The sequence below is a fragment of the Canis lupus genome, chromosome 29 (assembly GCF_048164855.1).
Source record: "Canis lupus baileyi chromosome 29, mCanLup2.hap1, whole genome shotgun sequence".
In the NCBI taxonomy this organism is placed as follows: Eukaryota; Metazoa; Chordata; class Mammalia; order Carnivora; family Canidae; genus Canis; species Canis lupus.
In genome coordinates this window covers 26,156,905-26,179,757 of record NC_132866.1, presented here as the reverse complement: position 1 = coordinate 26,179,757, position 22,853 = coordinate 26,156,905, and the positions used below count along the sequence as shown (strand labels likewise).

General features: G+C 56.3%; 1 protein-coding gene and 1 long non-coding RNA gene across 2 annotated transcripts; one reads left to right on the top strand and one right to left on the bottom strand.

Annotated features, from left to right (window-relative positions):
• The first annotated feature begins 1,895 nt into the window (after positions 1 to 1,895).
• On the top strand, positions 1,896 to 16,534 carry TRIM8 (tripartite motif containing 8). Its single transcript, XM_072805513.1, has 6 exons — positions 1,896 to 2,907; positions 12,876 to 12,971; positions 13,278 to 13,511; positions 14,308 to 14,339; positions 14,472 to 14,587; positions 14,938 to 16,534. Exons 1-6 carry the CDS (start codon positions 2,338 to 2,340, stop codon positions 15,543 to 15,545), a joined length of 1,656 nt encoding a protein of 551 aa, XP_072661614.1. The 5' UTR covers positions 1,896 to 2,337; the 3' UTR covers positions 15,546 to 16,534.
• A 3,833-nt stretch (positions 16,535 to 20,367) lies between these two features.
• Positions 20,368 to 20,861, bottom strand: LOC140620951 (uncharacterized). Its single transcript, XR_012020691.1, has 2 exons — positions 20,724 to 20,861; positions 20,368 to 20,574 (listed from the first exon to the last, which is right to left on the bottom strand). It is a non-coding gene; the product is annotated as an uncharacterized lncRNA (long non-coding RNA).
• Positions 20,862 to 22,853: the final 1,992 nt, after the last annotated feature.

Here is a 22,853-nt window from a genome sequence, read left to right as displayed (position 1 = left end):
TCTCCCACTCCCCCTCCCGGCCTCCCCGCCCCCTTCCCGTGTAGCGGGACCGGCCCTGATGTAGGGACACCACCCTCCGCCTGTCTCCGCTCCAGCTCGAGAGTCCGGCTCACCGCAACCCCCTGCCCGCCCGCATCCCCGCCCTGCCGGCCGCACTCTGCCCAGCGCCCATTGTATCCCCTCGCCCCCAGCTGCAGACTCCGAGGCCAGGCCGTGGCGGGAAGATCGGGGACCCCTGTGCGCCCCTCCGGCGGGTCTCCGGAGCCGGGCCCCTCCCCCGCCCGCCCTCCTTGCTTCGGCTAGGTGGCGGCGCGGGCGCCCTTCCCTCGCTGCGGAGGCGGAGGCGGAGGGGCCGACCGACCGGCCGCAGGGACTCACCCCCGCCCCGGCGGCGCCCCCCTCCCCGCCCGCTTCCCGGGGGCAGCGCCAGAGCCCCAGCGAGCAGAGGCAGGGAAAGAACTGCCCGGCGCGCAGATCATTTTTATTATCGAGATTATTATTAAAAGGGGGCGGGGGCCTAGCATGGGGGGGAGGGGGCTAGAGACGCAGCTATTTTTATTAAACAGATTATTCCTGAAATAATAATAATAAGCGCAAGATGGCTGAAGGTGGCCCTGATGAGAGTGTTGGGTTTTTTTTTTTTTTCTTTTTTTCTTTTTTTTTTTTTGATCTGAGGATAAAGCTCTGAGGCGACTGCCGCTGCGGAGACCCTGCCCGAAGTGCCCTCCCCTCAGTTGTGAAGCTTCGGGCGGACAAACCGACCCACAGACAGAGCGACCGGCTGGGCCCGCCCCGGACGCGTCGCCTGGGCAGCAGCCGGGGGCCGCCGGTGCTCGCCTTTCTGCCGACTTCTTCCAATTCTAATCTTTTTTTATTTTTTGGAAAGGACCGGGGTGGGTGGAGCAGAGGTGGAGAGAAATCGGGACTTGGCATTTTCTCCTCTCTCTCTCTCCTAATTTGAGGGAGGCCGCCAGCCCTCCCCTTAAAAAAAAAGGGAAAAAAATCCCCCCGAGAGAGCGGGCGAGCGGGCGAGCGCGGAGAAAGCCCGCGGCAGGACCCTCGAGCGAGCGCGCCTGGACCCCGGCCGCCGCGGCCGCCGCCGGCAGCCCAAGATGGCTGGGCTCTGAGGGAGGCCGCCCGGCCCGGCTGGCTCGGCCCGGCCCCGCCGCCGCAGGCCAGCTCCGACCGCAGCCCCGAGCCTTCCAGGCCGGAGCAGAGGCCGAGAAGAAAAGAAAGTGGGGGGGAGGGGGGCCGGGGTGGCGAAGGGGGAGGGCCGGGGCGGGGGGAGGGGAGGGCCGGGAGCCGAGCCTCCTGTTCATTAGCAGTTGAGAAAAATTCCTTTCTAGTTTGATCAATCCTTGTTTTCCTCGGCAGAGCCGAGGCGCCCGCCCAGCGCGGAGACCCAGAGCGGGGTCTCGCTGCGGCGGGGGCGCGGGCCGCGGGGAAGCGCAGAAGTCGCGAAGAGGGGTCAGGCCGGAGCGCCGCCGGGGCTTCTCCCTCCCGTTCTGGTTGGCTTTTTTTTTTTTTTTTTTTTTTTTTTTCCACTTCTCTCCCTCCCCCTTCCGTTTCTATTTGTGAAGGGAGGAGGAAGGCAGAGGCGGGCTGGTGTCTCTGGCCGGGGACTGGAATTTCATCTGAATGACTGCCCCTGCGCGCACGCAGCGCCCCGGAGTCGGCCCGCCTGCGCCCCGCAGCCCGCACCCGTTCCCGGCCGGCCAGCCGGGGGGCGCCCGCGCCGCCGCCCGGGAACCGCCAGCCCGCCTCGCCCGCCCGCCGCCGATCTAGCCGCCCTCGGCGCGGCCGCCCCGACTCCCCGGCCGCTCGGACCCCGGACGAGGCGGGTGAGGTGCGCGCGGGCGGGCCGGGAGGGAGCCCCGTCGCGGCCGTCCCCGCCGTCGCCGCCGTCGCCGGAGGAAGTGTGCGGCTCCCGGGCTCTGTCCGCTGCGGGGCGCGCCCCAATGTCAGCCGCGAAGCCGGGAGCAGGCCGCGGGCCGCCGCTGGCCTAGCCGCGCGCACGGGGGGGCCGGCCTCTTATATGGAATTTGGACCCCGGCGCTCCCCTCCAGGGCTGGTGTCCCGGCCGCGGCCCTGGCGCAGTCCGCCGCCTCCCGCTAGGCGCTCGGGAGGAGGAGGAGACGCAGCCGGCTGCGCGCGCGGCAGGAGGACCGAGGCTCTCTCCTCTGGGGGGCAGGCGCGCGGAAGGCGCTGGTGATTGAGCGACTGTCGCGGCGGCCTGGGGCCGGAGCTCGGGGCTCGGTGGGCCTGCAGCTGCACGGGACGGACCCCCAGAGTTGGGCAGTCGGGGAGGCCTGCCCGGGCCCCCTGCCCGCAGCCGCCATGGCGGAGAATTGGAAGAACTGCTTCGAGGAGGAGCTCATTTGCCCCATCTGCCTGCACGTCTTCGTGGAGCCGGTGCAATTGCCGTGCAAACACAACTTCTGCCGGGGCTGCATTGGCGAGGCGTGGGCCAAGGACAGCGGCCTGGTGCGCTGCCCGGAGTGTAACCAGGCCTACAACCAGAAGCCGGGCCTGGAGAAGAACCTGAAGCTCACCAACATCGTGGAGAAGTTCAACGCCCTGCACGTGGAGAAGCCGCCGGCGGCGCTGCACTGCGTGTTCTGCCGCCGCGGCCCCCCGCTGCCCGCGCAGAAGGTCTGCCTGCGCTGCGAGGCGCCCTGCTGCCAGTCCCACGTGCAGACGCACCTGCAGCAGCCCTCCACCGCCCGCGGGCACCTCCTGGTGGAGGCGGACGACGTGCGGGCTTGGAGCTGCCCCCAGCACAACGCCTACCGCCTCTACCACTGTGAGGCCGAGCAGGTGGCCGTGTGCCAGTACTGCTGCTACTACAGCGGTGCGCATCAGGGACACTCGGTGTGCGACGTGGAGATCCGGAGGAATGAGATCCGGGCAAGTACCTTGCACGCGCGCGCGCACGCAAACACACACACACACACACACATACACACTCCCTACCGGGTGGGGACCACCCATCCAGACAGGCCAACTCTTGTGACATCAGGCCAGAGGCCCGCTTCCAAACACTTCTACCCTGAAAGTTTAGGGGCAAGGTCCTGGGAAGAAGGGTCCCCTGCTACTTGATACATTCCTGCACCTGTGCTCCTAGGGTCCATCTTTTGAGTCATTTATAGAACTGAGGTGAGGGGTGGAGTTTGGGTGTTGCTTTTCTGTTCTGCGCACAGCTCCCTTCCCCAGCCTTGTTTCTGTAGGCCCTGTGGGAAGTCACCAAGGCAGTGACCCAGGTCCTGCTTCTCCAGCTGCTGTTTATGTAATGAGTGTCCTGGTGCCGCTGCTGTGGCTGACATGATCCATGATGCTGGCATACCAATGAGGAAGTAAACAAAAGCAGCCATGTTAGTTTCAAGCCCTATTGGAAACACACTGGGGGGGGGGGTGTGTGGAGGGGAGCTTCCGGAGGGAGAACAGAACTCTGGTATCTATCTGGACAAGGCCTGGACAGCCGGAGGCACCGCTGAGCAGTGTCGCAGCCATTCTGATTATTCCCAATAGCCCACTCTTCATGTGTGAGAATCACTGCCCTCTGTGTGCTGATGTATGTTGCCTGCGTCTGCATGAACAAACCTTAAAGTATGTGTCTTCATCACCCTGAGCCCTTTCCTCCCAGCCCAGCCCTCTATCACAGCCCTCCCACATTTGGGGAGGGGAAGTAGAAGACGGAAAAAGAATCCTGTGGGTTTAAGGTTGAGCTGCCTTGCAATCTGGTTTCAGGCAGCTGGCTCCCCTGGGCTGCTGGCTGGGTGATTACAGAACCGCATCCCCTCCCATTGTATACACCCGGCAGCAGCGGCCAATGTCAAAACCGCCTTCCCCCTCAGGCCTCTGAGCCTGGCTTTGGAGCTGGACTGAGGCAATACTTCCGTCCCCTTCAGTGGAGGGGGGCTCCTCCTAGGTCCCTCCCTGGTCCCTTGGCTTTCAGGGTTGAGTCATACCAGAAGGAAGGGGTTGGCCTGAGACTGAGCCATCTCAGAGCCCCAGCTTGAAGCCTGGGTGTGATATCATGGGGGTGAGGTTGGGCTTTGGTCGGACTGGGAGTGTTTAATGGGTGGGGGCCCCTGGAGGCTAGTTGAGGCCAGTGGGGAGCTGGGGTATGAGGAAGCTCTGAATAGGGGACGGTTGTGGACGGGGGCTGTTTCCTGTGGTGGGGGGGGGAACCAGTCAGAATGAGTCACTGTTTAGCAATTAAAAAACATACACATACAACTAACAAAAGGCAGGGGGGCCGCCACAGGCTGAGGGCAGGGATGACAAATACAATTTGCTGTATAATTAGTTTCTAATCGGATGGGCTAGCTCTGGGTTTTTTGTACCAGGACAGGACCTCTGGTTTCTGAAAGGGAAGTGTAGAGGATGGAGAGAGGAAGGAGCCATTCTCTTCCCTTTCCCTGGAGTTGAGAAGCAGAGGCCTAGGAGAAGCAGATGAGCCCCTGGTGTCCACCTCCAACTCAGGGCAGGCAGAGCCCAGACTTTTCTCAGTATTGGGAAGCTGCTGCTATTAATAAAGATGGAAAGACTAGGGAAGGAGGGGAAGGCGCAGAGGCAGGAGGAAGGAGCGCTGTCCAGTCCTGTGTCCTGGGATTGGCGGCGGAAAGTGACAGGAAGGGAAAGACGGGGATGTGGCTGAAAGGAGCTGGGGAGGGGCAGCAGCCAGGGTGAGGAGTGAACGTGTGCCTGCACCCACGCTTCTGCTCTTAACTGTGTCTGAGTGCTGGGGTGCCTTTCATTTGGGTGGGGAGAAAACATAATTGTGTCTGACTCGGTAGTAGGAGGGCTTCTTTAGATGGGCGTCTGTGTTTGCAAGTGTCTCTGAGACTGCTTTGCCCTTAAGTGCACCTGTCTCTCATCTGTACAGTTGGGGATTTGGGGCGAGGGGAGGTGGTTTGCCCATGCATGCGGAGTATACTGCAGGGTTCCCACCAGCAGGTCTCTGTTCCTGGCTCATGGAAGGAACTGGATGGGAAGGAAGTGCTGAACTTTGTCAGCAGCTGCATGCGTGCGCGCGCGCGCGTGTGTGTGTGTGTGTGTGTGTGTGTTCATGTGTTCATTCTTGTTCCTGGTGTGGACAGGCTCACAAATAGTGGGGTTGCTTCAAACCAGATATGTAATTCCATGCGCCTAATTAGCATCTGTGCCCAGCAGCCTGAGTCTTTCCCCCCTCCAGGTTTGCTCTGGTGACCCAGGGCCCTGGAGCTGGAAACCCTTCAACAGGCCAGCACCAATCCGTGTGAGCTGGACTTACTGGCTGTGGAGGAAGAGAAGCCTCACCCTCAGGGGAAGGGAAGAGCTGTGGGGAACCTGAATGGAAGAACCCCTCCTGGGGTCAGCTTCCTGCCAAGGGGCAAGGGCCTTTTCCTGGCTCCTTTTTCCCTGGCCTGAGGGCCTCTGTTGCGGCCCTGTTCAATGTGACTGAACTCTCCATATAGGCACCTGCCTTAAAATACAGCTCTGCTTCTTGTGCTTCTCCTTTGCCCTCCCGGTGGCGTGGGGGACCTGCTGCTGTGCCCTATCGGCTAGAAATAGGAAACTGATTGTCCGCGCCCTAGCGGCCCTTATCGCCTACTCACAAGCACCCACATGTGCGCGGGCCAGGAGTCTAGAGCAGGGGCCCAGCAGGAAGGCAACTCTGGCTCCTTTCCAGGCCAGAGGACAGCAGGGAACCTGGAGTCAGGTCTGCAAACCCTGTTGCCCTGCTCTGTCCTTGGGAAGCCAGTGTGTAGGCCACATTGCCCTGAAACCTGGCTGTGCACTGGGTTGACCCCAAAGACCACTCTTTGGGGACTAGCCTAGACCCCAAATATATTCTCCTTTGGGGCCTTGAGAGGCTAAGTTCCCAAAATTGGGATATCCAAGTAGGTTGGAGCCTGATAGCCGTAGGTGGTAAAACCCTCTTCCAGCCCCCTGGTTTAGGGGCTCATCTGAGCAACAGGGAACTGGGGTAAGTTGGGACCACCTTCAACACGGAAAGAAAACCCGAGATAAGGCCTAGTTATATGGATGAGGGACTATGCAGGGTGTGTGTGTGTGTATGTCTGCACGTACCTGTGTGTGTTCAGGTCATAGTTTTGCTCTTGTGTCATTCCCAGGACCTCAGATCAAAGCTGGAAATGTTGCCAGAACCCTTTTTCCTTGCATTCTGGTAGGTTTAGTGTTGAGAGGAGATATTCTCTGGGAAGGGGGGAGGGGATCCCAGGGGAGAGGATCCCACTACTCAGGCCAACTTGGGGTTTGTAGCTGATAGAGGTAAGGTTATGCTGCTCGCATTGCCCCTGGCTGGAGAGCTCCCATGGGGACCCTGGACCAGGATCTGTCTCTGGGTGAGCCGTGGGAGTGAGGCCTGCCCGGGCCCAGCTGTCTCAGGTAGCACCAGGCTCCTCTATTCCCTTCTGACCTCTCAGGTGGGGTGGTAGCTGGGGTGTGTGTGAGGCGCCCCTTCCTTGACTATCCTGAGTCTGCAAGGCAGGTAGGCTCCAGGCAGAGAGGAGTCTCAGGCAGAGGCCCAGCCTCCACCCAGGATCCTGCTGACACAGCCAGGCGCCTGTCATGCACGCCCTATTGATTACTCTGCCTCCTGCAGCTCCGGGTGGCCGCGCATCCATGTCTGTCTGCAGGTGTGTGTGCACGCTTGTGTGTAACCAGCGTGTCTGGTTGTGTCTCTTACATGTGACTAATTTTTTGTAACTCCCATGTGTATCTCTGAGAAGGTACCGGGTGAGTGACTGACTTGATCGTGTAGTTGTCTGGTGTGTGGCTGCGGGGCCAGGAAGGCTTGTGAGTGTGTGTCCGTGAGAGAGGAAGGTGACGGCATGGCCTGCTTGCTGTACACCTGTGATTGGAAGTCGAGTGGGTATGCGTGGCTGTCAGCACCATGTTGCTGTCGTGTGGCTGCCTGCTCAGGCTCTGAGGCTTGTGTGACTTTGTCAACTGGTGGGGGTGTTGCAGAGGGGATGAAAAGATGGAATTCACCCTAAGGTGAGCTTGTTGCCTGTGGCGGGTCCTGGAGGCAGAGGTCCAGGCAGATCCTGCCATGCTGTGTTGGGGGCAGTGTGGGTGGGCAGAGGAAGAAGGTGGACCCAGCTTGGGCCCCTGCCCCGGACTGAGCAGGCAGGCCTGGCTGGCCTCATCCCTGGCTCTGGGAAAGTCTTCCTTCCCGGCTGGCCTGGCATTCAAACCCAGACAAAGGGGGGCTTTCTCTCTCGCCTCTTTGTTCTGCTGCCCCAGAGCGCTGCTCTCTGCATGGCAAAAGCTAATTCCACTCTGCAGCTGGGAAACCTTCTCTGGGGTCTGCCGGGGCTTGTTTCAGAGCTGCCGCTTCTCTCCTTGCCCTGGCTCCTGCCCCACGGCCTCCTCTCTCTCTGTCTCTGGTTGCTTCTGCCCCAGGGATCCACATGGTAGCTCAAGGCAGGGGCCGAGGAACCTGGAAAGGAGTGTCTAGGTCAGCCAGAAGCTGCTGGGAGACAGGGCAGAGTACTTTGGCCCAGGGAGAGGGAGGCCAGCATACTCCTGGGCCTAGGGTTTCAGTGTGTATGTGTGTGGGGGGGGTTTGGAATTGGGGGGCGGGTTAGGATGGGGTAGCTCTGAGCAGGGGCTACAGCCAGAGCTGGAGCTGGAATGAGAGCTATCTGGGCAGGGGCTTGAGCAGAGAGAGGTGTTTGCAGCCCAGCTCCCTCTTGCCCCCATACCTCTCACCACCACCACCGCCACCACCACAGGAGCTGCTAGATCCAGCCCTGGCCCTGTCTGAAAACCTCGGGCCTGCCTCTGGCCCAGCCCCTGGGGCCCTGTTCCCTCCTGACCTTGCTTCTCTTCAAGGTTGACTTGAGGGTTTTATTATTATTATTTATTAACTTTTATGCAGCCTAGAGTCCCCATGGCCTCACCCGTCTGCCCAGTCCAGTCTGGCGTCAAAAATGCCAGCTGGGCCTAGCCAGTTAGACTCCAGAGGGATGTGAGGCTTTCCTGGGGCAGGAATGTAAGGGGCTCCAGGTGCCCACCCTGCCCCAAGTTGGGAGGGGCATCCAAGAGCAGCTCAAGGCAAAGTCTAAAACATTGGGCGACAGGTAGGAGGAGCAGGATGTTCTGGGGCCTGCTCCTCCTACCTGCCAGGTATGATGAGATGGGAATGGAGTGCCCCCAAGTCTTTTTGATGCTTTTTCCCTCACAGGCCCGGGAGCAGACCACAGAAGGCTTAGGTCCTCAGGGAGGGACAAAAGTGAGCAGGTCCATGGGGCCAGAGGCTGCTGAGTGGAGCAAGGCCTCCTATTGCTCTTCCTCCTTCCTGCCAGAGGCCTGGCCCTTCCAGCAGCGTTAGTCTAGACCATGGTTCCCCCACTCTGCTCCGCTTCTGCACCTGTGCCCGTGAGGTGTGCCATTGTCCGGGTGACTCACTGTGGGCTGGGAGCCCTGTGTGAGGTGCCCCCCACCCCCCACCCTCCCTTGCCGCTCTGTGCTCGCTGCATTAAGAGCCCCATGCTCTGAATAAGCTGGAAAATCTGGTCCTATCTCTCAACTGTGTGTTTTTCCCAGATGGGAAATGGAGCCTCAGCTCTCAGCAGTTCCCTGGACGTTGGGACAGAAAGAGGCTGCCGGTAGTGGGGATGGGTGTCAGCCTCTCCTTCTCTCCCATCTTCCAGCTTCTCAGTAACTCGATTCAATCATCTGGTGGAACAGAGGTGGGGGCCAGTATAGAGGCAGTAAGGAGACATTCCCCACCTCCCCCATTTTCACAGCCCCTAAGGTGACAGTAACTCCCCCACCCCGTGCCTCCCCCACGTTTTGTCGGTGGCAGGATTAATCATCTGACTTCAGGGAGGGCAGTTCCTGCAAGGCTGAGCTGGGCAGCACAGGGCCCCCAGGTCCCCCTCCCAGCCTTCCTTGCTGGCAACCCTTGGCCAGTTTCCTTCCCATCCCTACCCCCTCCCCTACCTACCCTGCAGCAGACACAGGAGCTCAATGTCCTCAGAGCTGGGGGAGGGGAAGTGAAACTCAGCCACCTGCTGGAGAGTGTGGTCATTGCCTTTGCTAGGCCTGGACTGGGCTCCCAACCCAGAGGACTCTGGGCATGCAAGGCCCCAGAGTAGAAGTACTGCCAGGAAAGGCTCTGAGAAAAGCCTAGAAGAAGAGGGACAGGGCTAAGCTCCACTCCTAGGCCTGGACAGGAGGTGCCTCCTTTGGCTCTTCCCCGAGGAGTCAGCCATGAATTCCTTGAAGGGGTTCCAGGTAGGCGGGAGAGGGTAGAGTGGAACAGACCCCATTCTGATCCTCTGGGGAAACTGGGCAGGGAACCTACCTGGGGCTGTCTCATCTGGGACTCAGCCCCAGGCGTGTCCCTAATCTGCTACTGATGGGTTTGGTCTTGAGAAGTAGCTAGGCAGGGAGACCATGATGCGCAGATGTGTGAGTGGGTGGGGTCCTGGGCTTTCAGATATCCTCAGTGCTGAAAGATGAGAGTGGCCTGGAATCGGAGACACATCTGAAGGGCGGGGGGGAGGGTGCCCTGTTCTCTGACTGTGGGTAAAAGGCAAAAATTTGAGGGCCAGTTGTTAAGAGGGAGATAAAAAGCCCTAATGTTCCTGAAGGGGTATCGTGACCACCTTGCCTATATGGCAGGCCTCCCCTAATTGTCTAGGGCTTTCAGGAGTCCTAGTCTTCACAGCGTAGGGGACTGGATGCCTGTATATGTGTAGCTGTGTGCATGAGGTGGTCCCAGGGCATGGGTGGCAACACATGCTCCTGTATGTTCTGGGCGGTGCTACGAGGTGCTGCCTACCCTCTTCCTAGAGCTGTAGGCAGTTTCACAGACAGGCAGGCAGGGAGGATGCATGACTGTCCCTCCCTCCCCCCACCCGGCTGTGTTTCCCTACAGGCCCTGACTCTCAGGCTGACAGACCCCTGTGTGTGTTGGACTGGTGTGGGGACTTACTGGAGGCCAAAGTGCTGGGGGCAGATCACAGTGTCCTGGGGATGGTGCTTAGAGGTTCTGTCCAAGTCATTGGTCGAGTTGTCGGAGCAGGGGGTTCCCCAGGCTTCTCTAGCTTAGAACCTTTTTTTTTTTTTTAAGATTTATTTATTTATTCGTGAGACATACAGAGAGGAGAGACATATACAGAGAAGAGAGACATAGGCAGAGGGAGAAGCAGACTCCTCCCAGGGAGCCCGATGTGGGACTTGATCCGGGACCCCAGGATCATGCCCCGAGCCGAAGGCAGACACTCAACCGCTAAGCCACTCAGGCATCCCTCCAGCTTGGAATCTGAGAGCCTTATCCCCCTATCTCCTCCTGTCCCCAGGGTCCTGTTTGTTTCCAGGGCAGCCACCAACTCATAATGAGGTCACTGAATTCTCTGGCTGGCCTTGGTTTCTCCAAATGTAAAATGGGTTGGAGCAACAAGGAAGGGATTCGTGGCAGTTTGTCCCTAGGAAACCAGCTGGGTATAGGTGAAGGGTGGGGGTCAAAGGTCAAATTTGAGGGTCATTCTGAGGCCCACACAGAGGAAGAACAAGAACCACTCCATGTTGGGTAGACACTTACTATGAGCTAGGTTCTGCACAATCTTTGCAAACCTTACATTGGGGGCAAAACTGTGGCTGTCTTCAGCCAACCTGTTATGCATCTGTAGGGTGCTGGGGCCTCTCTGTGGCCTGACTGGGAAGAGAGGTAGAAAAACACAGTGGTAACACCTTATTTTCAGCAGCCTTGGAGCTTTGTAAGGAGATCAGACCACCCTTTGCGAGGCAGGCTACAGAATAGTGTTGTCCTGTAAGTCTTTCTGTGATGATGATAATGTTTTGTATCTCTTGTGTCCAGTACATTAGCCACTGGCTCCGTGTACCTATTGAGCGCTTGAAACTGAGGCTAGTACAACTAAAGAACTGATGTTTGATTGAATTTATTTTAATTCATGTACATTTAAATAGCCACATGTGACTAATGGCTACCATATTCGACAGTAGAGCTACAGAGGGAAGGCACAATATGACAGCCTGGCTGCATGGCAAGGACAGGGAGGGACTGGTACAAACTTCCAGCACAGGCCATAGAAAGTTTACCTTAAGTTGGGCCTTGAAGGATGGACAGAGGGAGGAAGAAGGCACTGTGGCCTATAGAAAAATGTCAGCAGGGTGCAGGGAGTTCAAATGTGCACAGAGAGCACTGGGGACGGGATAGCAGCCCACCTGGCTGGCCAAGTCAAGTTGTAAGAGAGCCTTTGTTGCCAAAGTATTGGAAAGAGGGAGTCACTGAGGGTTCTTGAGCAGGAAGAAACCATGTTTGAAGAGGCATCTCTGGTGAGAGAGGATGACAGGATGGATGGAACAGCCAGGGTGGGCCGGGCTGGGAGAGGAGGGGTTGTGAAGATGGGAGATAAAGGGCTGAGCATGGTCCAGCACCTTCCAGTAAACTGGCCTCAGGTTCTTAGGAGAGCTGGGGTCTCCCTCCCACCAGGGTCCAGCTAAGAGTCTGAGGGAGCTAGCAAGGGCTTTAAATTTTTTTTTAAATTTTTATTTATTTATGATAGTCACAGAGAGAGAGAGAGAGGCAGAGACACAAGCAGAGGGAGAAGCAGGCTCCATGCACCGGGAGCCCGATGTGGGACTCGATCCAGGGTCTCCAGGATCGCACCCCGGGCCAAAGGCAGGCGCCAAACCCCTGCGCCACCCAGGGATCCCTAGCAAGGGCTTTAGAGGCCTAGCTCTCAGCGTCAAGAATAAAAGAAGATAAAAAAAAAAAAAAGGGGGGGGGGGATCCCTGGGTGGCTCAGCAGTTTAGCGCCTGACTTTGGCCCAGGGCGTGATCCTGGATACCTGGGATCGAGTCCCACATCAGGCTCCCTGCATGGAGCCTGCTTCTCCCTCTACCTGTGTCTCTGCCTCTTTCTCCCTCTATGTCTATCATGAATAAATAAATAAAATATTTAAAAAAAATAAAAAATAAATAAAGACCTTGGATTTAAAAAAAAAAAGAATAAAAGAAGGGTTAGCTGCCCTTCATGCCCCTGGGTCCCGAGTGCAGGTAAGGCAAGTAGAGGGTGAGATCTGTGGACTAGACCAGAAGGCCTGTATGACCTTGGAAGGGTGTCCCTCTGCATCTTAGGGTACTCATCTCTAAGAAGGAGCTCCCCAGAGAGAGGTGGTATGACTTGTATAAGAATAGACCCTACTGGGGCGCCTGGATGGCTCAGATGGTTGTGCATCTGCCTTCAGCTCAGTTTATAATCTCCAGGTCCTGGGGTGGAGCCCTATGTCTTTGGGCTCCCAGCTCAGCAGGGAGACTGCTTCTCCTTCTCTCGCCCCTCCCCCTGCTTGTGTGTGTGCGCTCTCTCTGTCTCTCTCTCTCACTCTCTCTTCTCAAATGAATAAATAAAAATCTTAAAAAAAAAAAAAAATAGACCCTACTGCCAGATCGCCTAGGTTTGTATCCCAGCTCTGACATTTACTAGCTGTGTGACTTTGGATGAATTGCTTAATCTCTCTGGTTTCCTCTTCTCTGAATTGAGGATAATAATAGTACTTAACTCATAGCATTACTGGGATGATTAGATAAGTGTATACTGGAAAAGCACTTAGACAGGGGCTGGCCTGGCCCTGCCCTCAGAAAGCTCATGGTTTAGATATGTGTGGGAAGCTATTCCAGGGCTTTCTGTTCCTGGGAATGGGCTGGCCAGACAGCTGTCACCAGGCCCCTGGAATTGGGGGGAGGGGGGCGCCAGAAAGGATTAGAAGGCAGAAATGTAGGCCATCTGAGTCAAAGAATCTATGGGATGGGAAAGATGGAGCTCACCCATCCTTGGTAAGGGGTAGAGCTGCAGCCCCCTCTGACACCCCTTCCCCACCTGTCCCTGCAGAAGATGCTGATGAAGCAACAGGACCGTCTGGAGGAGCGAGAGCAGGATATTGAAGACCAGCTGTACAAACTTGAGTCAGACAAGCGCTTGGTGGAGGTAGCTAAGCCCAAGGCCACGGTATGGGGTGGGGAGGTTTGGGTGCAGGGCCTGGTTCCTTATTTGGGCTAGGGTCTGTTCTGCGGTCAACTCCGGGCCAGAATTCCTTGGTCAGTTATTCAGTGAACTGTCAGTGGTGGAGCAGGGAATTAGCAGCCCTCACCCTCAGGAGCCTTGGGCAGCCAGGGGGGTGGGGGTGGGGGGGAGGTCTCAGACTCCACCATTCGGGACCAGGAGACAGGCAGGAGCTGCAGCCAGAGGCCCCCAGTGCCCACCGGCTGCCCACCCTCACCCCTGTGGCTACAGGAGAAGGTGAGCCAGCTGAAGGAGGAGGTGCGGCTGCAGTATGAAAAGCTGCACCAGCTGCTGGATGAGGACCTGCGGCAGACGGTTGAGGTCCTGGACAAGGCCCAGGCCAAGTTCTGCAGCGAGAACGCAGCGCAGGCGCTGCACCTTGGGGAGCGCATGCAGGAGGCCAAGAAGCTGCTGGGCTCCCTGCAGCTGCTCTTCGACAAGACGGAGGACGTCAGCTTCATGAAGGTGGGCGCGGCCAGGCCACCCGTGAGGGCACCTGGGGTCTTTCCTAGGCTGTGGAGTCCAACAGCCCTTGCTCCCCGACGAATCTCCCCAGCGGTGTGTTCACAGGTCTTGGAGGCAGCCTGTGTGGATTCAGAACCCTCCCACCCCACTCTTTCTCACTGTGTGAGCTTGGGGGCCGGTCCTCGATGTTTCCCAGCTTAAGTTCCCCTCACTTATAAAATTGGGTTCGTAATACAGAGCCATTGTCCTTTCTCCACAATTCCAAATGTTAAAAGTCTCTGAAAACTAGTAGGAACAATTCTGACTGGTCATTTAAAAGAACAAATTGGCCTGAACTCATCTTGGCAGTTTATCGTTTTTATTTACCTTGCTTGATGCAAGTCTTCAAACATTTTGCTGCAGGAACACTGATGTATTGGGTGATGGCATCCTACTGGGAATAATATGTAATATATAGTACAAGCAGCTTATTCCCCTTCTAAAATCCAACAGATTCCTAATTCCAAAACACACCTGGCCCTAAGGATTTCGGATAAAGGACTGAGCATCTCCAACACCTTCCTCCTAGGGTCGTTGTGTAGAGAATGATGGATGTATAGAAAGCACTTACAGTGTTTGTCACATAGTAAGTGCTCAATAAATGTTAGCTATTCTTATCTTCTAGAGATGGAGATGCTCCCCCACCTCCCCCCACACTTTGGCTGGAATCAGATGGTCAGCCCTGCCTGGGGAGAGGGAGGAGGGGCAGCTCTCCCATGTTGCCTTTCCCACTGACTAATCCTTTTCTCTCCCCCAGAACACCAAGTCTGTGAAAATCCTAATGGACAGGTGAGCAGATGACCACTGGCCCCCAGGGGGACATCTGGGGGAGGGTAGGGAGGGCCAGGCCCACTGGGGGGAGGTAGGGCAGGCTCACCGGTGATACCTCCTCACAGCAGATGCCCCGTCCACTGCCCCCAGGACCCAGACCTGCACGGGCAGCAGCCTTTCTCCCCCTAAGATCGGCCACCTGAACTCCAAGCTCTTCCTGAATGAGGTGGCCAAGAAGGAGAAGCAGCTGCGGAAGATGCTAGAAGGTGAGGGTGGTATCCTCAATGGAAAGGAGAGAGCCCTTTGGGCAAGGAAAAATGCCAGAGCCTTCTCTCTGAGAGGCAGCATGGCCTAGTCAGATAGTCTTTTCTTTATATCCTGGCTTTGCCGCTTCTAGCTTTGGACCTTGGGAAAAGCTGTATCACCTCCCTAGACATTAGTTTCTTCAGCTGTAAAATGGGAATAATAATAGTATCTACCTGCTAATGGCATAGGAAACATCGACCAAGATAGTGCATGATATAAGAACTTAGTCCTACAGATAGAAAGTGGGGAGAGGAGGCCTGGGTTGCTTGGGATGGGAGCTTTGGCGACTTTTGTCCCGAACTCTCCACAGGCCCCTTCAGCACACCGGTGCCCTTCCTGCAGAGCGTCCCCCTGTATCCTTGTGGCGTGAGCAGCTCTGGGGCGGAGAAGCGCAAGCACTCAACGGCCTTCCCGGAGGCCAGTTTCCTAGAGACGTCGTCAGGCCCCGTGGGCAGCCAATATGGGGCAGCAGGCACAGCCAGCAGCGAGGGCCAGTCAGGGCAGCCCCTGGGGCCCTGCAGCTCCACGCAGCACTTGGTGGCCCTGCCGGGCGGCGCCCAACCAGTGCACTCAAGTCCTGTGTTCCCCCCATCACAGTATCCCAATGGCTCTGCCACCCAGCAGCCCATGCTCCCCCAGTATGGCGGCCGCAAGATTCTCGTCTGTTCTGTGGACAACTGTTACTGTTCTTCCGTGGCCAACCATGGTGGCCACCAGCCCTACCCCCGCTCCGGCCATTTTCCCTGGACAGTGCCCTCGCAGGAGTATTCACACCCGCTCCCGCCCACACCCTCCGTCCCCCAGTCCCTTCCTGGCCTGGCGGTCAGAGACTGGCTCGACGCCTCCCAGCAGCCTGGTCACCAGGATTTCTACAGGGTGTATGGGCAGCCATCCACCAAACACTACGTGACGAGCTAACGCCACGCAGGCAGTGGGGCGCTGGGGAATCTTCCCCCGCACCCTCAGTGGCTCGGGAATTATGCATCCAGAGACCTGTCCTTCCACTTCCTGTCTCCCCTCCCTCCCTTCTTCATCTCCCCCAAGTCTTTTCCTTTTGGATTTTGTTTTGTTTGGGGCTTTTTTTTTTTTTTTTTTTTTTAAATGAATCTCCTGGACACAGAGGCGACAGTGAGAGCTGGCCTGGCCTGGGCTACAGGTGGCCCTGGAGTTGGGAAAGCATCTACTTCAAGGCATTGAGCTTTCTCTCTGTCCTTTTTTCTTCCACTCCTTCTCCTTCCCACCTCCATGGCTGGAAGAAGCCTCAGCTTCCCCTAAAGCCTTGGGGGGGAATCTAACCCTCTGACCCAGCCCTGGGAGGAAGGACCAGTGGTGCCCACCCCCTGGCCTATTTCTCTCGTTTTTCTTTTGGACAGTTTGATCACTGACTGAGTAAGAAATGACCTGTAGATCGTGGGTTGTTTTTTTGTTTTTGTTTTTTTGTTTTTTAATTTTTTTTAAACCAAGAATGATTTCTCCTGCTTCCTTCTTCTCAACATCCTCCCAGATGGAGTTCAAAGGCCACTTCTCAAGCAGCTTTTGGCACCTTCAGCCTCAGAGTGGAATCTTAAAGACAGGAACCCCATGTCCAGGAAAGGGGAAAAGGAACTTTGCCAATGATAGTGACCACAGCAAAAGCAAATAATAATAATATTAATAATAATAAAGAGAAATAAAAGAAATAATAAAATAAAAAAAAAACATAGCACAGCCCTTGTTGAGGTGAGTGGGGGAGGAGGGGCTGCCCCAAGTTGGGTCCTTGCCTGGATTTTGACACAGCAACTTCCTGTAGTGAGCACTTTGTATGAATCGTGGACTTCCTGTTCTCAAGGCGCAGGTATTTATTCTGTAATCTCTCTAGAGCACACACCGAAATCCAACCTTCTAATAAACATAATGGCGCAGTCCCACTCCCTGCCTCGCCTCTTCCCCTCCCTCTCCCAGGCCAAGGGTCTCCAGGTGTTGGTACAAGAAAGGCCACTGAGGGATGGGAAGCCCTTGCCTTCTTTGCCTTGGCTCTGTGCTTGGCCTAGACTGTTCCAGGCCTGTGAATGTCAGTTCATCAGTTTGTCAACTCCATCTACCCTCAGCCTGGGGTTCGTTTGGCAAATATTTGCTGAGCGAGGGCCTCCCAGGCCCAGCCCCCTGCTTCAGAGGTCCTGGCATCTCTTTGAGGTTCTGCCGGCATGTTCTTAGCTAGGACAGACAAAGGAAGAAATACCTTTCTATGAGTCTTGCAAAATTACCTCCTTCAGTCCACAAATATTTATTGAGCACATGCTAAGTGCCAGGTACTCTGCGGGGCCATGGGTATAAACAAAGCAGTCCTTCTTTTTGTAACTTAGGGACCTTGGCCCCCACTGGAGGAGTCATTGAGCTCCACGCTTCCTTTAAGTGACTTGGGCCCAGGCCCCTTCTCCTGTTCACGGAGGAAGGCAGGCAGGAAAATATTTGGTTCTGAGAGGCAAGGAGGCAGGGCAACAGGGTGAAGAAGACATTCTACCGCTGTCCCCTTTGGCAGAGCTGCTCAAACACTCTAGTGTCTCTTGGGAGTTTATTAAAAGGGCTGATTCCTGGGGTCGGCTTTGACTCCATGGGAACCACCAAGGGCCCAGGAATCTGTATTTTTAACTCTCCGGTTAAAATGAGTGCTGCCAGGAAGGATTGGCAGCTAGGGTCTTACATGCCTGTGCCTCTGAGGATAGAAGGAGGGGCTAGAGCACACTTCTGTTGGGGGTGGGGCAGTGATCCTTAGAAGGGATCTCTGGTTTGCTGCCTAACACTTTGCACAGATCTTGTCATGAAGCAGCCTATGCCCTTCTTCCATACTAGGAGGGGCAGCTTTGCTGGTGCCTAGTTCTCTTTCCTCTCGTCTGTGTAGAATCAGGGCCTAGATTCCTCTTACGCCAGGAAGCCTAGAGCAAGGCAGAGAGCCATGGGTAAGTCCTGTCTGGTGCCAAGCGTTCAAGCTTCATCTAACCCTCCTTAGTCACCTCCCCCCCTCATAAAAGTAAGGACCCAGAGTGGAGGGCATGGTCCAGCCATGTTCCCCTGGCCCGTTGGGCTGGCCAGACCAAAACAGTCTTGGTCCTGCTAAGTAGAAGCTCTGCCCATCCTGCGGGAACAGAAAATGACTGTGTTGGATGGGTGGACCCTTGCCTCATTGCTCCCCCTTCCCCACTCTGGCTGGGAGCCAGAGCCAGGACAGGATGACAACAGCTGGCCTGCCCCCATCTCTTCCCCTGCACCTGTTTGGGACTAAAGCGAGGGGGCAGCTGGTTGGAGCACAGTGCCCCTGCAGCCCAGGGTGGAAGGATGCCTGGGGGCAGGTGCTGGTGGACAGACATTTAACTCCACTCACATCTGCCCCTGTCTCACTATCCCTTTCTCTGGTTCAGGGGCCCTAGGACATCTTCTGTGCCAAGGATTGACAGCCAAGACAGAAAGCTGCCCAATTTCTCTCAGTTGGCCTAGATTTGTGTTAGCTGATGGGAGGGGTCCTCTTTCCAGACAGAGCAGTGGGACTGGGATATGGAGGGAGACCCTGGTGGGGGTCGAGTAGGTTTGAGCTCACCAGGTCCCGGTTCTGGAGGCCCACCCCAATTACACACTTAGGCACACAGGCTGCAGGCAAAGCAGCCAGCTGCCAGTAGGACAGCCTGGGGGTGCCTGGGCAGCCAGGGAAGCAGGGAGCTGCTAACCCCATCCAGCTGTCCCCAGCCACCCAGCTGTCCCCGGCTTTGCAGGAGCAGCTGTCACCCACCTCCCCAAAGGGTCAGGGGCAGAGGAGGCCCCGAAAGAGCTGGAGCCGCCCCAAGCCCCAAGACGCAAGGCCCGCGGGAGAAGGTGTGAAGGGGCCCTCCCCACCCCGGCCCGGTGTGCGTACTCCCACAGCCCTGGGCGCGCAGGCACACCCTGTGCCTCACACCGCGGACGGCTCGGAGATAGCGGCTCCCCCCGCAGGCGCTGCCCGCCCGCCTTCCCCGGAGGCGGCCACTCCTCCCCTTTCCCGGAAGGGCTGGGTGTCAGGAGCGCCTCTCCCCACCCGGCCGACGGGGGGCGGCGGCTGCTGTGGCCCAGATGTGCGCGGCCTCGGGGAGGCGACCGCCGGGGGGTTTCCTCCGCCCGCCACCCGCGCCGCCCGAGCCCTTTCAAGTCGCTGCCCGCCCCCGCCCCCGCCCCCGCCCCCGGCCCGGCCCGGCCCGGCCCGGCAGCTGCGCCCCGCTCCCCGCCCCCAGCCTCTCTCCCAGCTGTCTTCAGGGTGGGGCCGCGCAGCTGGGGAACAGCTGCAAGGCGTGGGGGGAGGGTCGGTGCCCCCGCAACAGCCGGAAACGGTCCCGGTGCCCGGGGAGGAGGGGCGGGGGGGCAGGGCGAGGCCGGGGGGGGGCGGGGGGCCGGGGGGCCGGGGGGGGCGGCTCCTCCGCCCCTCCCCCAACGCATCTGGCCGGGCCAGCTGAGAGGGGCCGGCCTCAGATCAAAGCCCCCTCCCGGCTTCAAAAGGGCGCCCGAGGGCTGGGCCGGCGGTGGGCGGCCGGGAGCACCCTGCAGGCGTCGCGCTGAGTCAGCGCCCAGGCCCCTCTCCTGAGGCCAGACCCCACCTCCTCACCTCACTGCCGAGTTCTTCCATTCCTGTTCACACCTACCCACTCAGGCCCTGTCGTTGTCGCCCTGCCACTTCCTCAGACACCTTCAATTTCTCCCATCCGAGGGTGGGGGAGAACCGAGGCACACTTTCAAGACCGAGCCGGGCCCCCTGGGGGATTCCCTACCCCACCTCTGCGTCCTGTAAATCGGAGGTGGGTGGTTGTAGGGTCTCAGATATGTCCTTCCCCAACCTAGTGGTCTAGGCCTACAAAAGAAGGGGAGTGGGATGTTGACCTGCTGGGGCTACCGAGGAAAAGGAGGTAGAAAACCGATTCCCCACCACATTTCAGCCCTCTTTTACAGTGCAGGTTACCCTGTATTGATTTTGGAAAACTCTCCCTTGGAGGTACCTTAGAAACAGTGGTCTCTAGAACTTGCCCTGGTTCTAGAAACTTCTGAATCCCGTTTCTTTTAGTTAAGGGGCAAGGAAGGAAATTGAGAACAGTCTTGGATTGCCCCTTCCATATACTCTGGGTGAAGCCTTGTGATTCAGGGCTAAAATACCAGAAACATCCATGGAGGCTGAAGGAAATGAGACAGATCCTAGAGTGGGACAGAGGCAGCCAGGTTGGAGGCCCATCAGGTGAGATGTTATAGCTCTGGGCCAGGAGGTAGGCTGGCTTCAAGAATATCACCTTCTTCTGGCAGCTTTTCTCTTCCTCCAACACTCTACCCTTTCCAAAGACTCTCTTCCCTTCCAGAACAAGATATAGTCACTCTCTGCTTGAATTCCTCAAGACACTGCTTCCACAGGGAAAGTTCTTACAGATAAATAAAAATCTGGTGGGTAGAGCTTTGATCTCTACCATATTCTCTATGGTATATAGAAATCACACCCACTGAGTGAGCGAAGCCTTCAAGAGCCCAGGGCTTCTTCCCTAAAATCCCCTGTCCCTGGTGTGTATGACGCAGGGCCTTGGCAAGAGGCTTACCCCTGTGTTCTACACTGGAAATCTGCATGTTTCCTCCATGGGTAACCAGTTTTCTTTAATTGCTGTGTGGTTAATTCCTCTCAACGGCAACAAATTGGGATATTTATGACTTCCCCTTGCATTAGATCTTCAATAATTGGATCTTTCTTGAGAAAGAACCCATCTGCTCAGTGCCGTAGATTATTTTTCTTTATTTGCATTGAGGCAAGAAGAGGGAAATGTATGGGATGGTGTGTGGCATAGTTTTCAACAGCTCGTAGAATGGGGTGTTAGTGGTGGCACCGTCCACATCTCATAATTGCAGGTAGAGAATGACATGCAGGAGCAGGTATCCAAGAACTGGGTGTTAAGGATGGTGTGGACTTCTGGTCCACCTGGAAAAAAATGGCAATGAGTCACTTGACATATGGATGTCCAGGCTGCCTGGTTGTGAATTGGATGTTGTCATTCGACACTCTCCCTGTCTGTGTCTGCTGCAGGGCACTGAGCAGGGTGGGGGTTCACATGCAAATGGGTAACTCACAGCCTAAGGGGTACAGACTCTTCAGTCCCACCAAATGCCATCTCCATTGGCTGCAGCAACTGAAGCTCCGCCTATCCCATCAGAGGCTTCCAGTCTCCAGCAGCCAGGTGGTTCCATGCCCTGGTGGTTCTGCTGAGCCCTCTGCCTGGATGGTACACCTAGGCTCAGAGTTTTGCCTCCTCTGTGTCCCCCTCCCTCCCCAGGAAGTCACGTGTGAGTGGAAATGAAATGATGCACGCAAAGTGCCAGGTTTGTTGCTGGCGCAGTCCACTTTTAGGCACTGATAGCAATCACAATGTTTATGTTCCTGTGAGGCAACCACACTCCTGTGTACTTAAGCCTCACACGGTATTCTAACTATTGTGGTTTACATGTCAGGGTACCTACTGCATAGCATACATGTCCAACTAGCCTGTAAGTCCCTGGGGGACATGAAATATTAGTCATCTTTGATTTTTCAGAGCCCAAGACAGTGCCTGTTTCATTCACTCATTTATTCATTCAACAAATAGTTATTGCGGTCCCTCTAATTCTGGGCAACGTTCCAGCGTTGGGGATACATCAGTTAACATAAGACCAACTATATCCTCTTGGAGCTGATAATTTAGTGGGGAGGGGACAGATGACAAACCATAAATCAATAAATGTGAGTTGGTGATAAGTATTATAAAGGTAAGTAAAACAGGGTGAGGGGGGTCAGACATGTCAGTAAGGTAAGGAGCATGGGAGTTTTATATATATATGGTCAGGGATGGTTTTCCTGAGAAGGTGACATTGAGCAGATATTTCAGAATGTGAGGAGGCAAGGTCTCAGGGCATCTGAAACAACAGTGTTCCAGGCAGACAGGACAAGTGCAAAGGCCAGAGGCAGATGATGCTTGTTTTGGGAACAGTAAGGGGCTGTGTGTGGCTGGGAAGAATGAGAGGCAGAGCAGTGAATAATAAAGTCAAAAAGACATGAGGGAAGGGGCCCAGGGCATGAGGCATTATAAGTGCTTTGCCTCTGCTCAGGAGATAATTTACTGAATGAATGAACCCATGAATGAATGAATGGCTGGATGGCTGGCTGGATGGATGGATGCCAAATGCCAAGGCTTTTGGGGCTCTAGGAGTTTCACAGGAGAATCCTGTGGCTAGACGATCTCGGGCCATCTTCCTGGGCATATGGGACTTGAATCATGCCCTAAAAGAGGAGTAAGAAAAGCACAAAAGAGGGACGCCTGGGTGGCTCAGTGGTTGAGCATCTGCCTTTGGTTCAGGGCATGATCCCGGGGTCCCAGGACTGGGTCCCACATTGGGCTCCTTGCATGGAGTCTGCTTCTCCCTCTGCCTGTATCTCTGCCTCTCTGTGTGTCTCTCATGAATAAATTAATAAAATCTTAAAATAAAATAAAATTTATTTAAAAAAAAAAAGCACAAAAGAAGGGCAGACCCTCTGGGGAGAAGGTAACTATGAGCCCAGGTGGGGAAATAAAGTTGGGAGGGTTAGGTTGGGGGACTGAGGGATAGCTCATGTGAAGCTCAGTGTATGCAGGAGAGGCCATGATTGACAGATCTGTAAAAAAGGTTTGGGGTCAGATCAGAGGGGTCTGGAAAGATAGGATAAACAGTTTGGCAGGGCCCCCGAGGACATCTGAGCAGAACAATGGTTCTGAGCACTAAGTGGGGTGAAGGCCAGACAGCCCAGGACAAGATGGCTCGTAGGAGGCAGAGGGAGGCCCAAGTAAAAGAGTAGGTAGGGCTGCGGGGTGCAGGCTGGCCTGGGCCCAGGACAGGAAGGGCCTCTAGGTCCCGCCACTCAGCCAAGGAATGGAAGCCCGGTTCAGGCCTTCTCCCTCCTTGCCAGCCGGCCGGGGCCCTGGAGTCAGCAGAAAACCCCAGGCCCCGGGGAGGAGGCGGCGCAAAGCCAGAAGCTGCTGAGGGAGCACTGGCAGCAAGATGCCATTGTACGTCCGCAATCAAGATACTTCAGAGGAAATCAAAAAGCACCAACTGGGGAAATGATGTGTGCGCACTAGCACTCTCTCTCCTCTCTCTCTCTCTTTCCCTCTCTCTCTCAAACACACACACAAACTTCTGCCTCGGAAATGGGTCAAGTGAAGGCTGTGGGCGTGGGCTGGGGAGGGAGGG

What these genes read in the sequence shown, in the direction of transcription:
- TRIM8 (XM_072805513.1), top strand. Translation starts at nt 2,338, where the DNA reads ATGGCGGAGAATTGGAAGAACTGCTTCGAGGAGGAGCTCATTTGCCCC. An exon ending in CAGACAAGCGCTTGGTGGAG is followed by an intron (nt 12,972 to 13,277) that starts GTAGCTAAGCCC and finishes CTGTGGCTACAG; the next exon opens with GAGAAGGTGAGCCAGCTGAA. An exon ending in AGGACGTCAGCTTCATGAAG is followed by an intron (nt 13,512 to 14,307) that starts GTGGGCGCGGCC and finishes TCTCTCCCCCAG; the next exon opens with AACACCAAGTCTGTGAAAAT.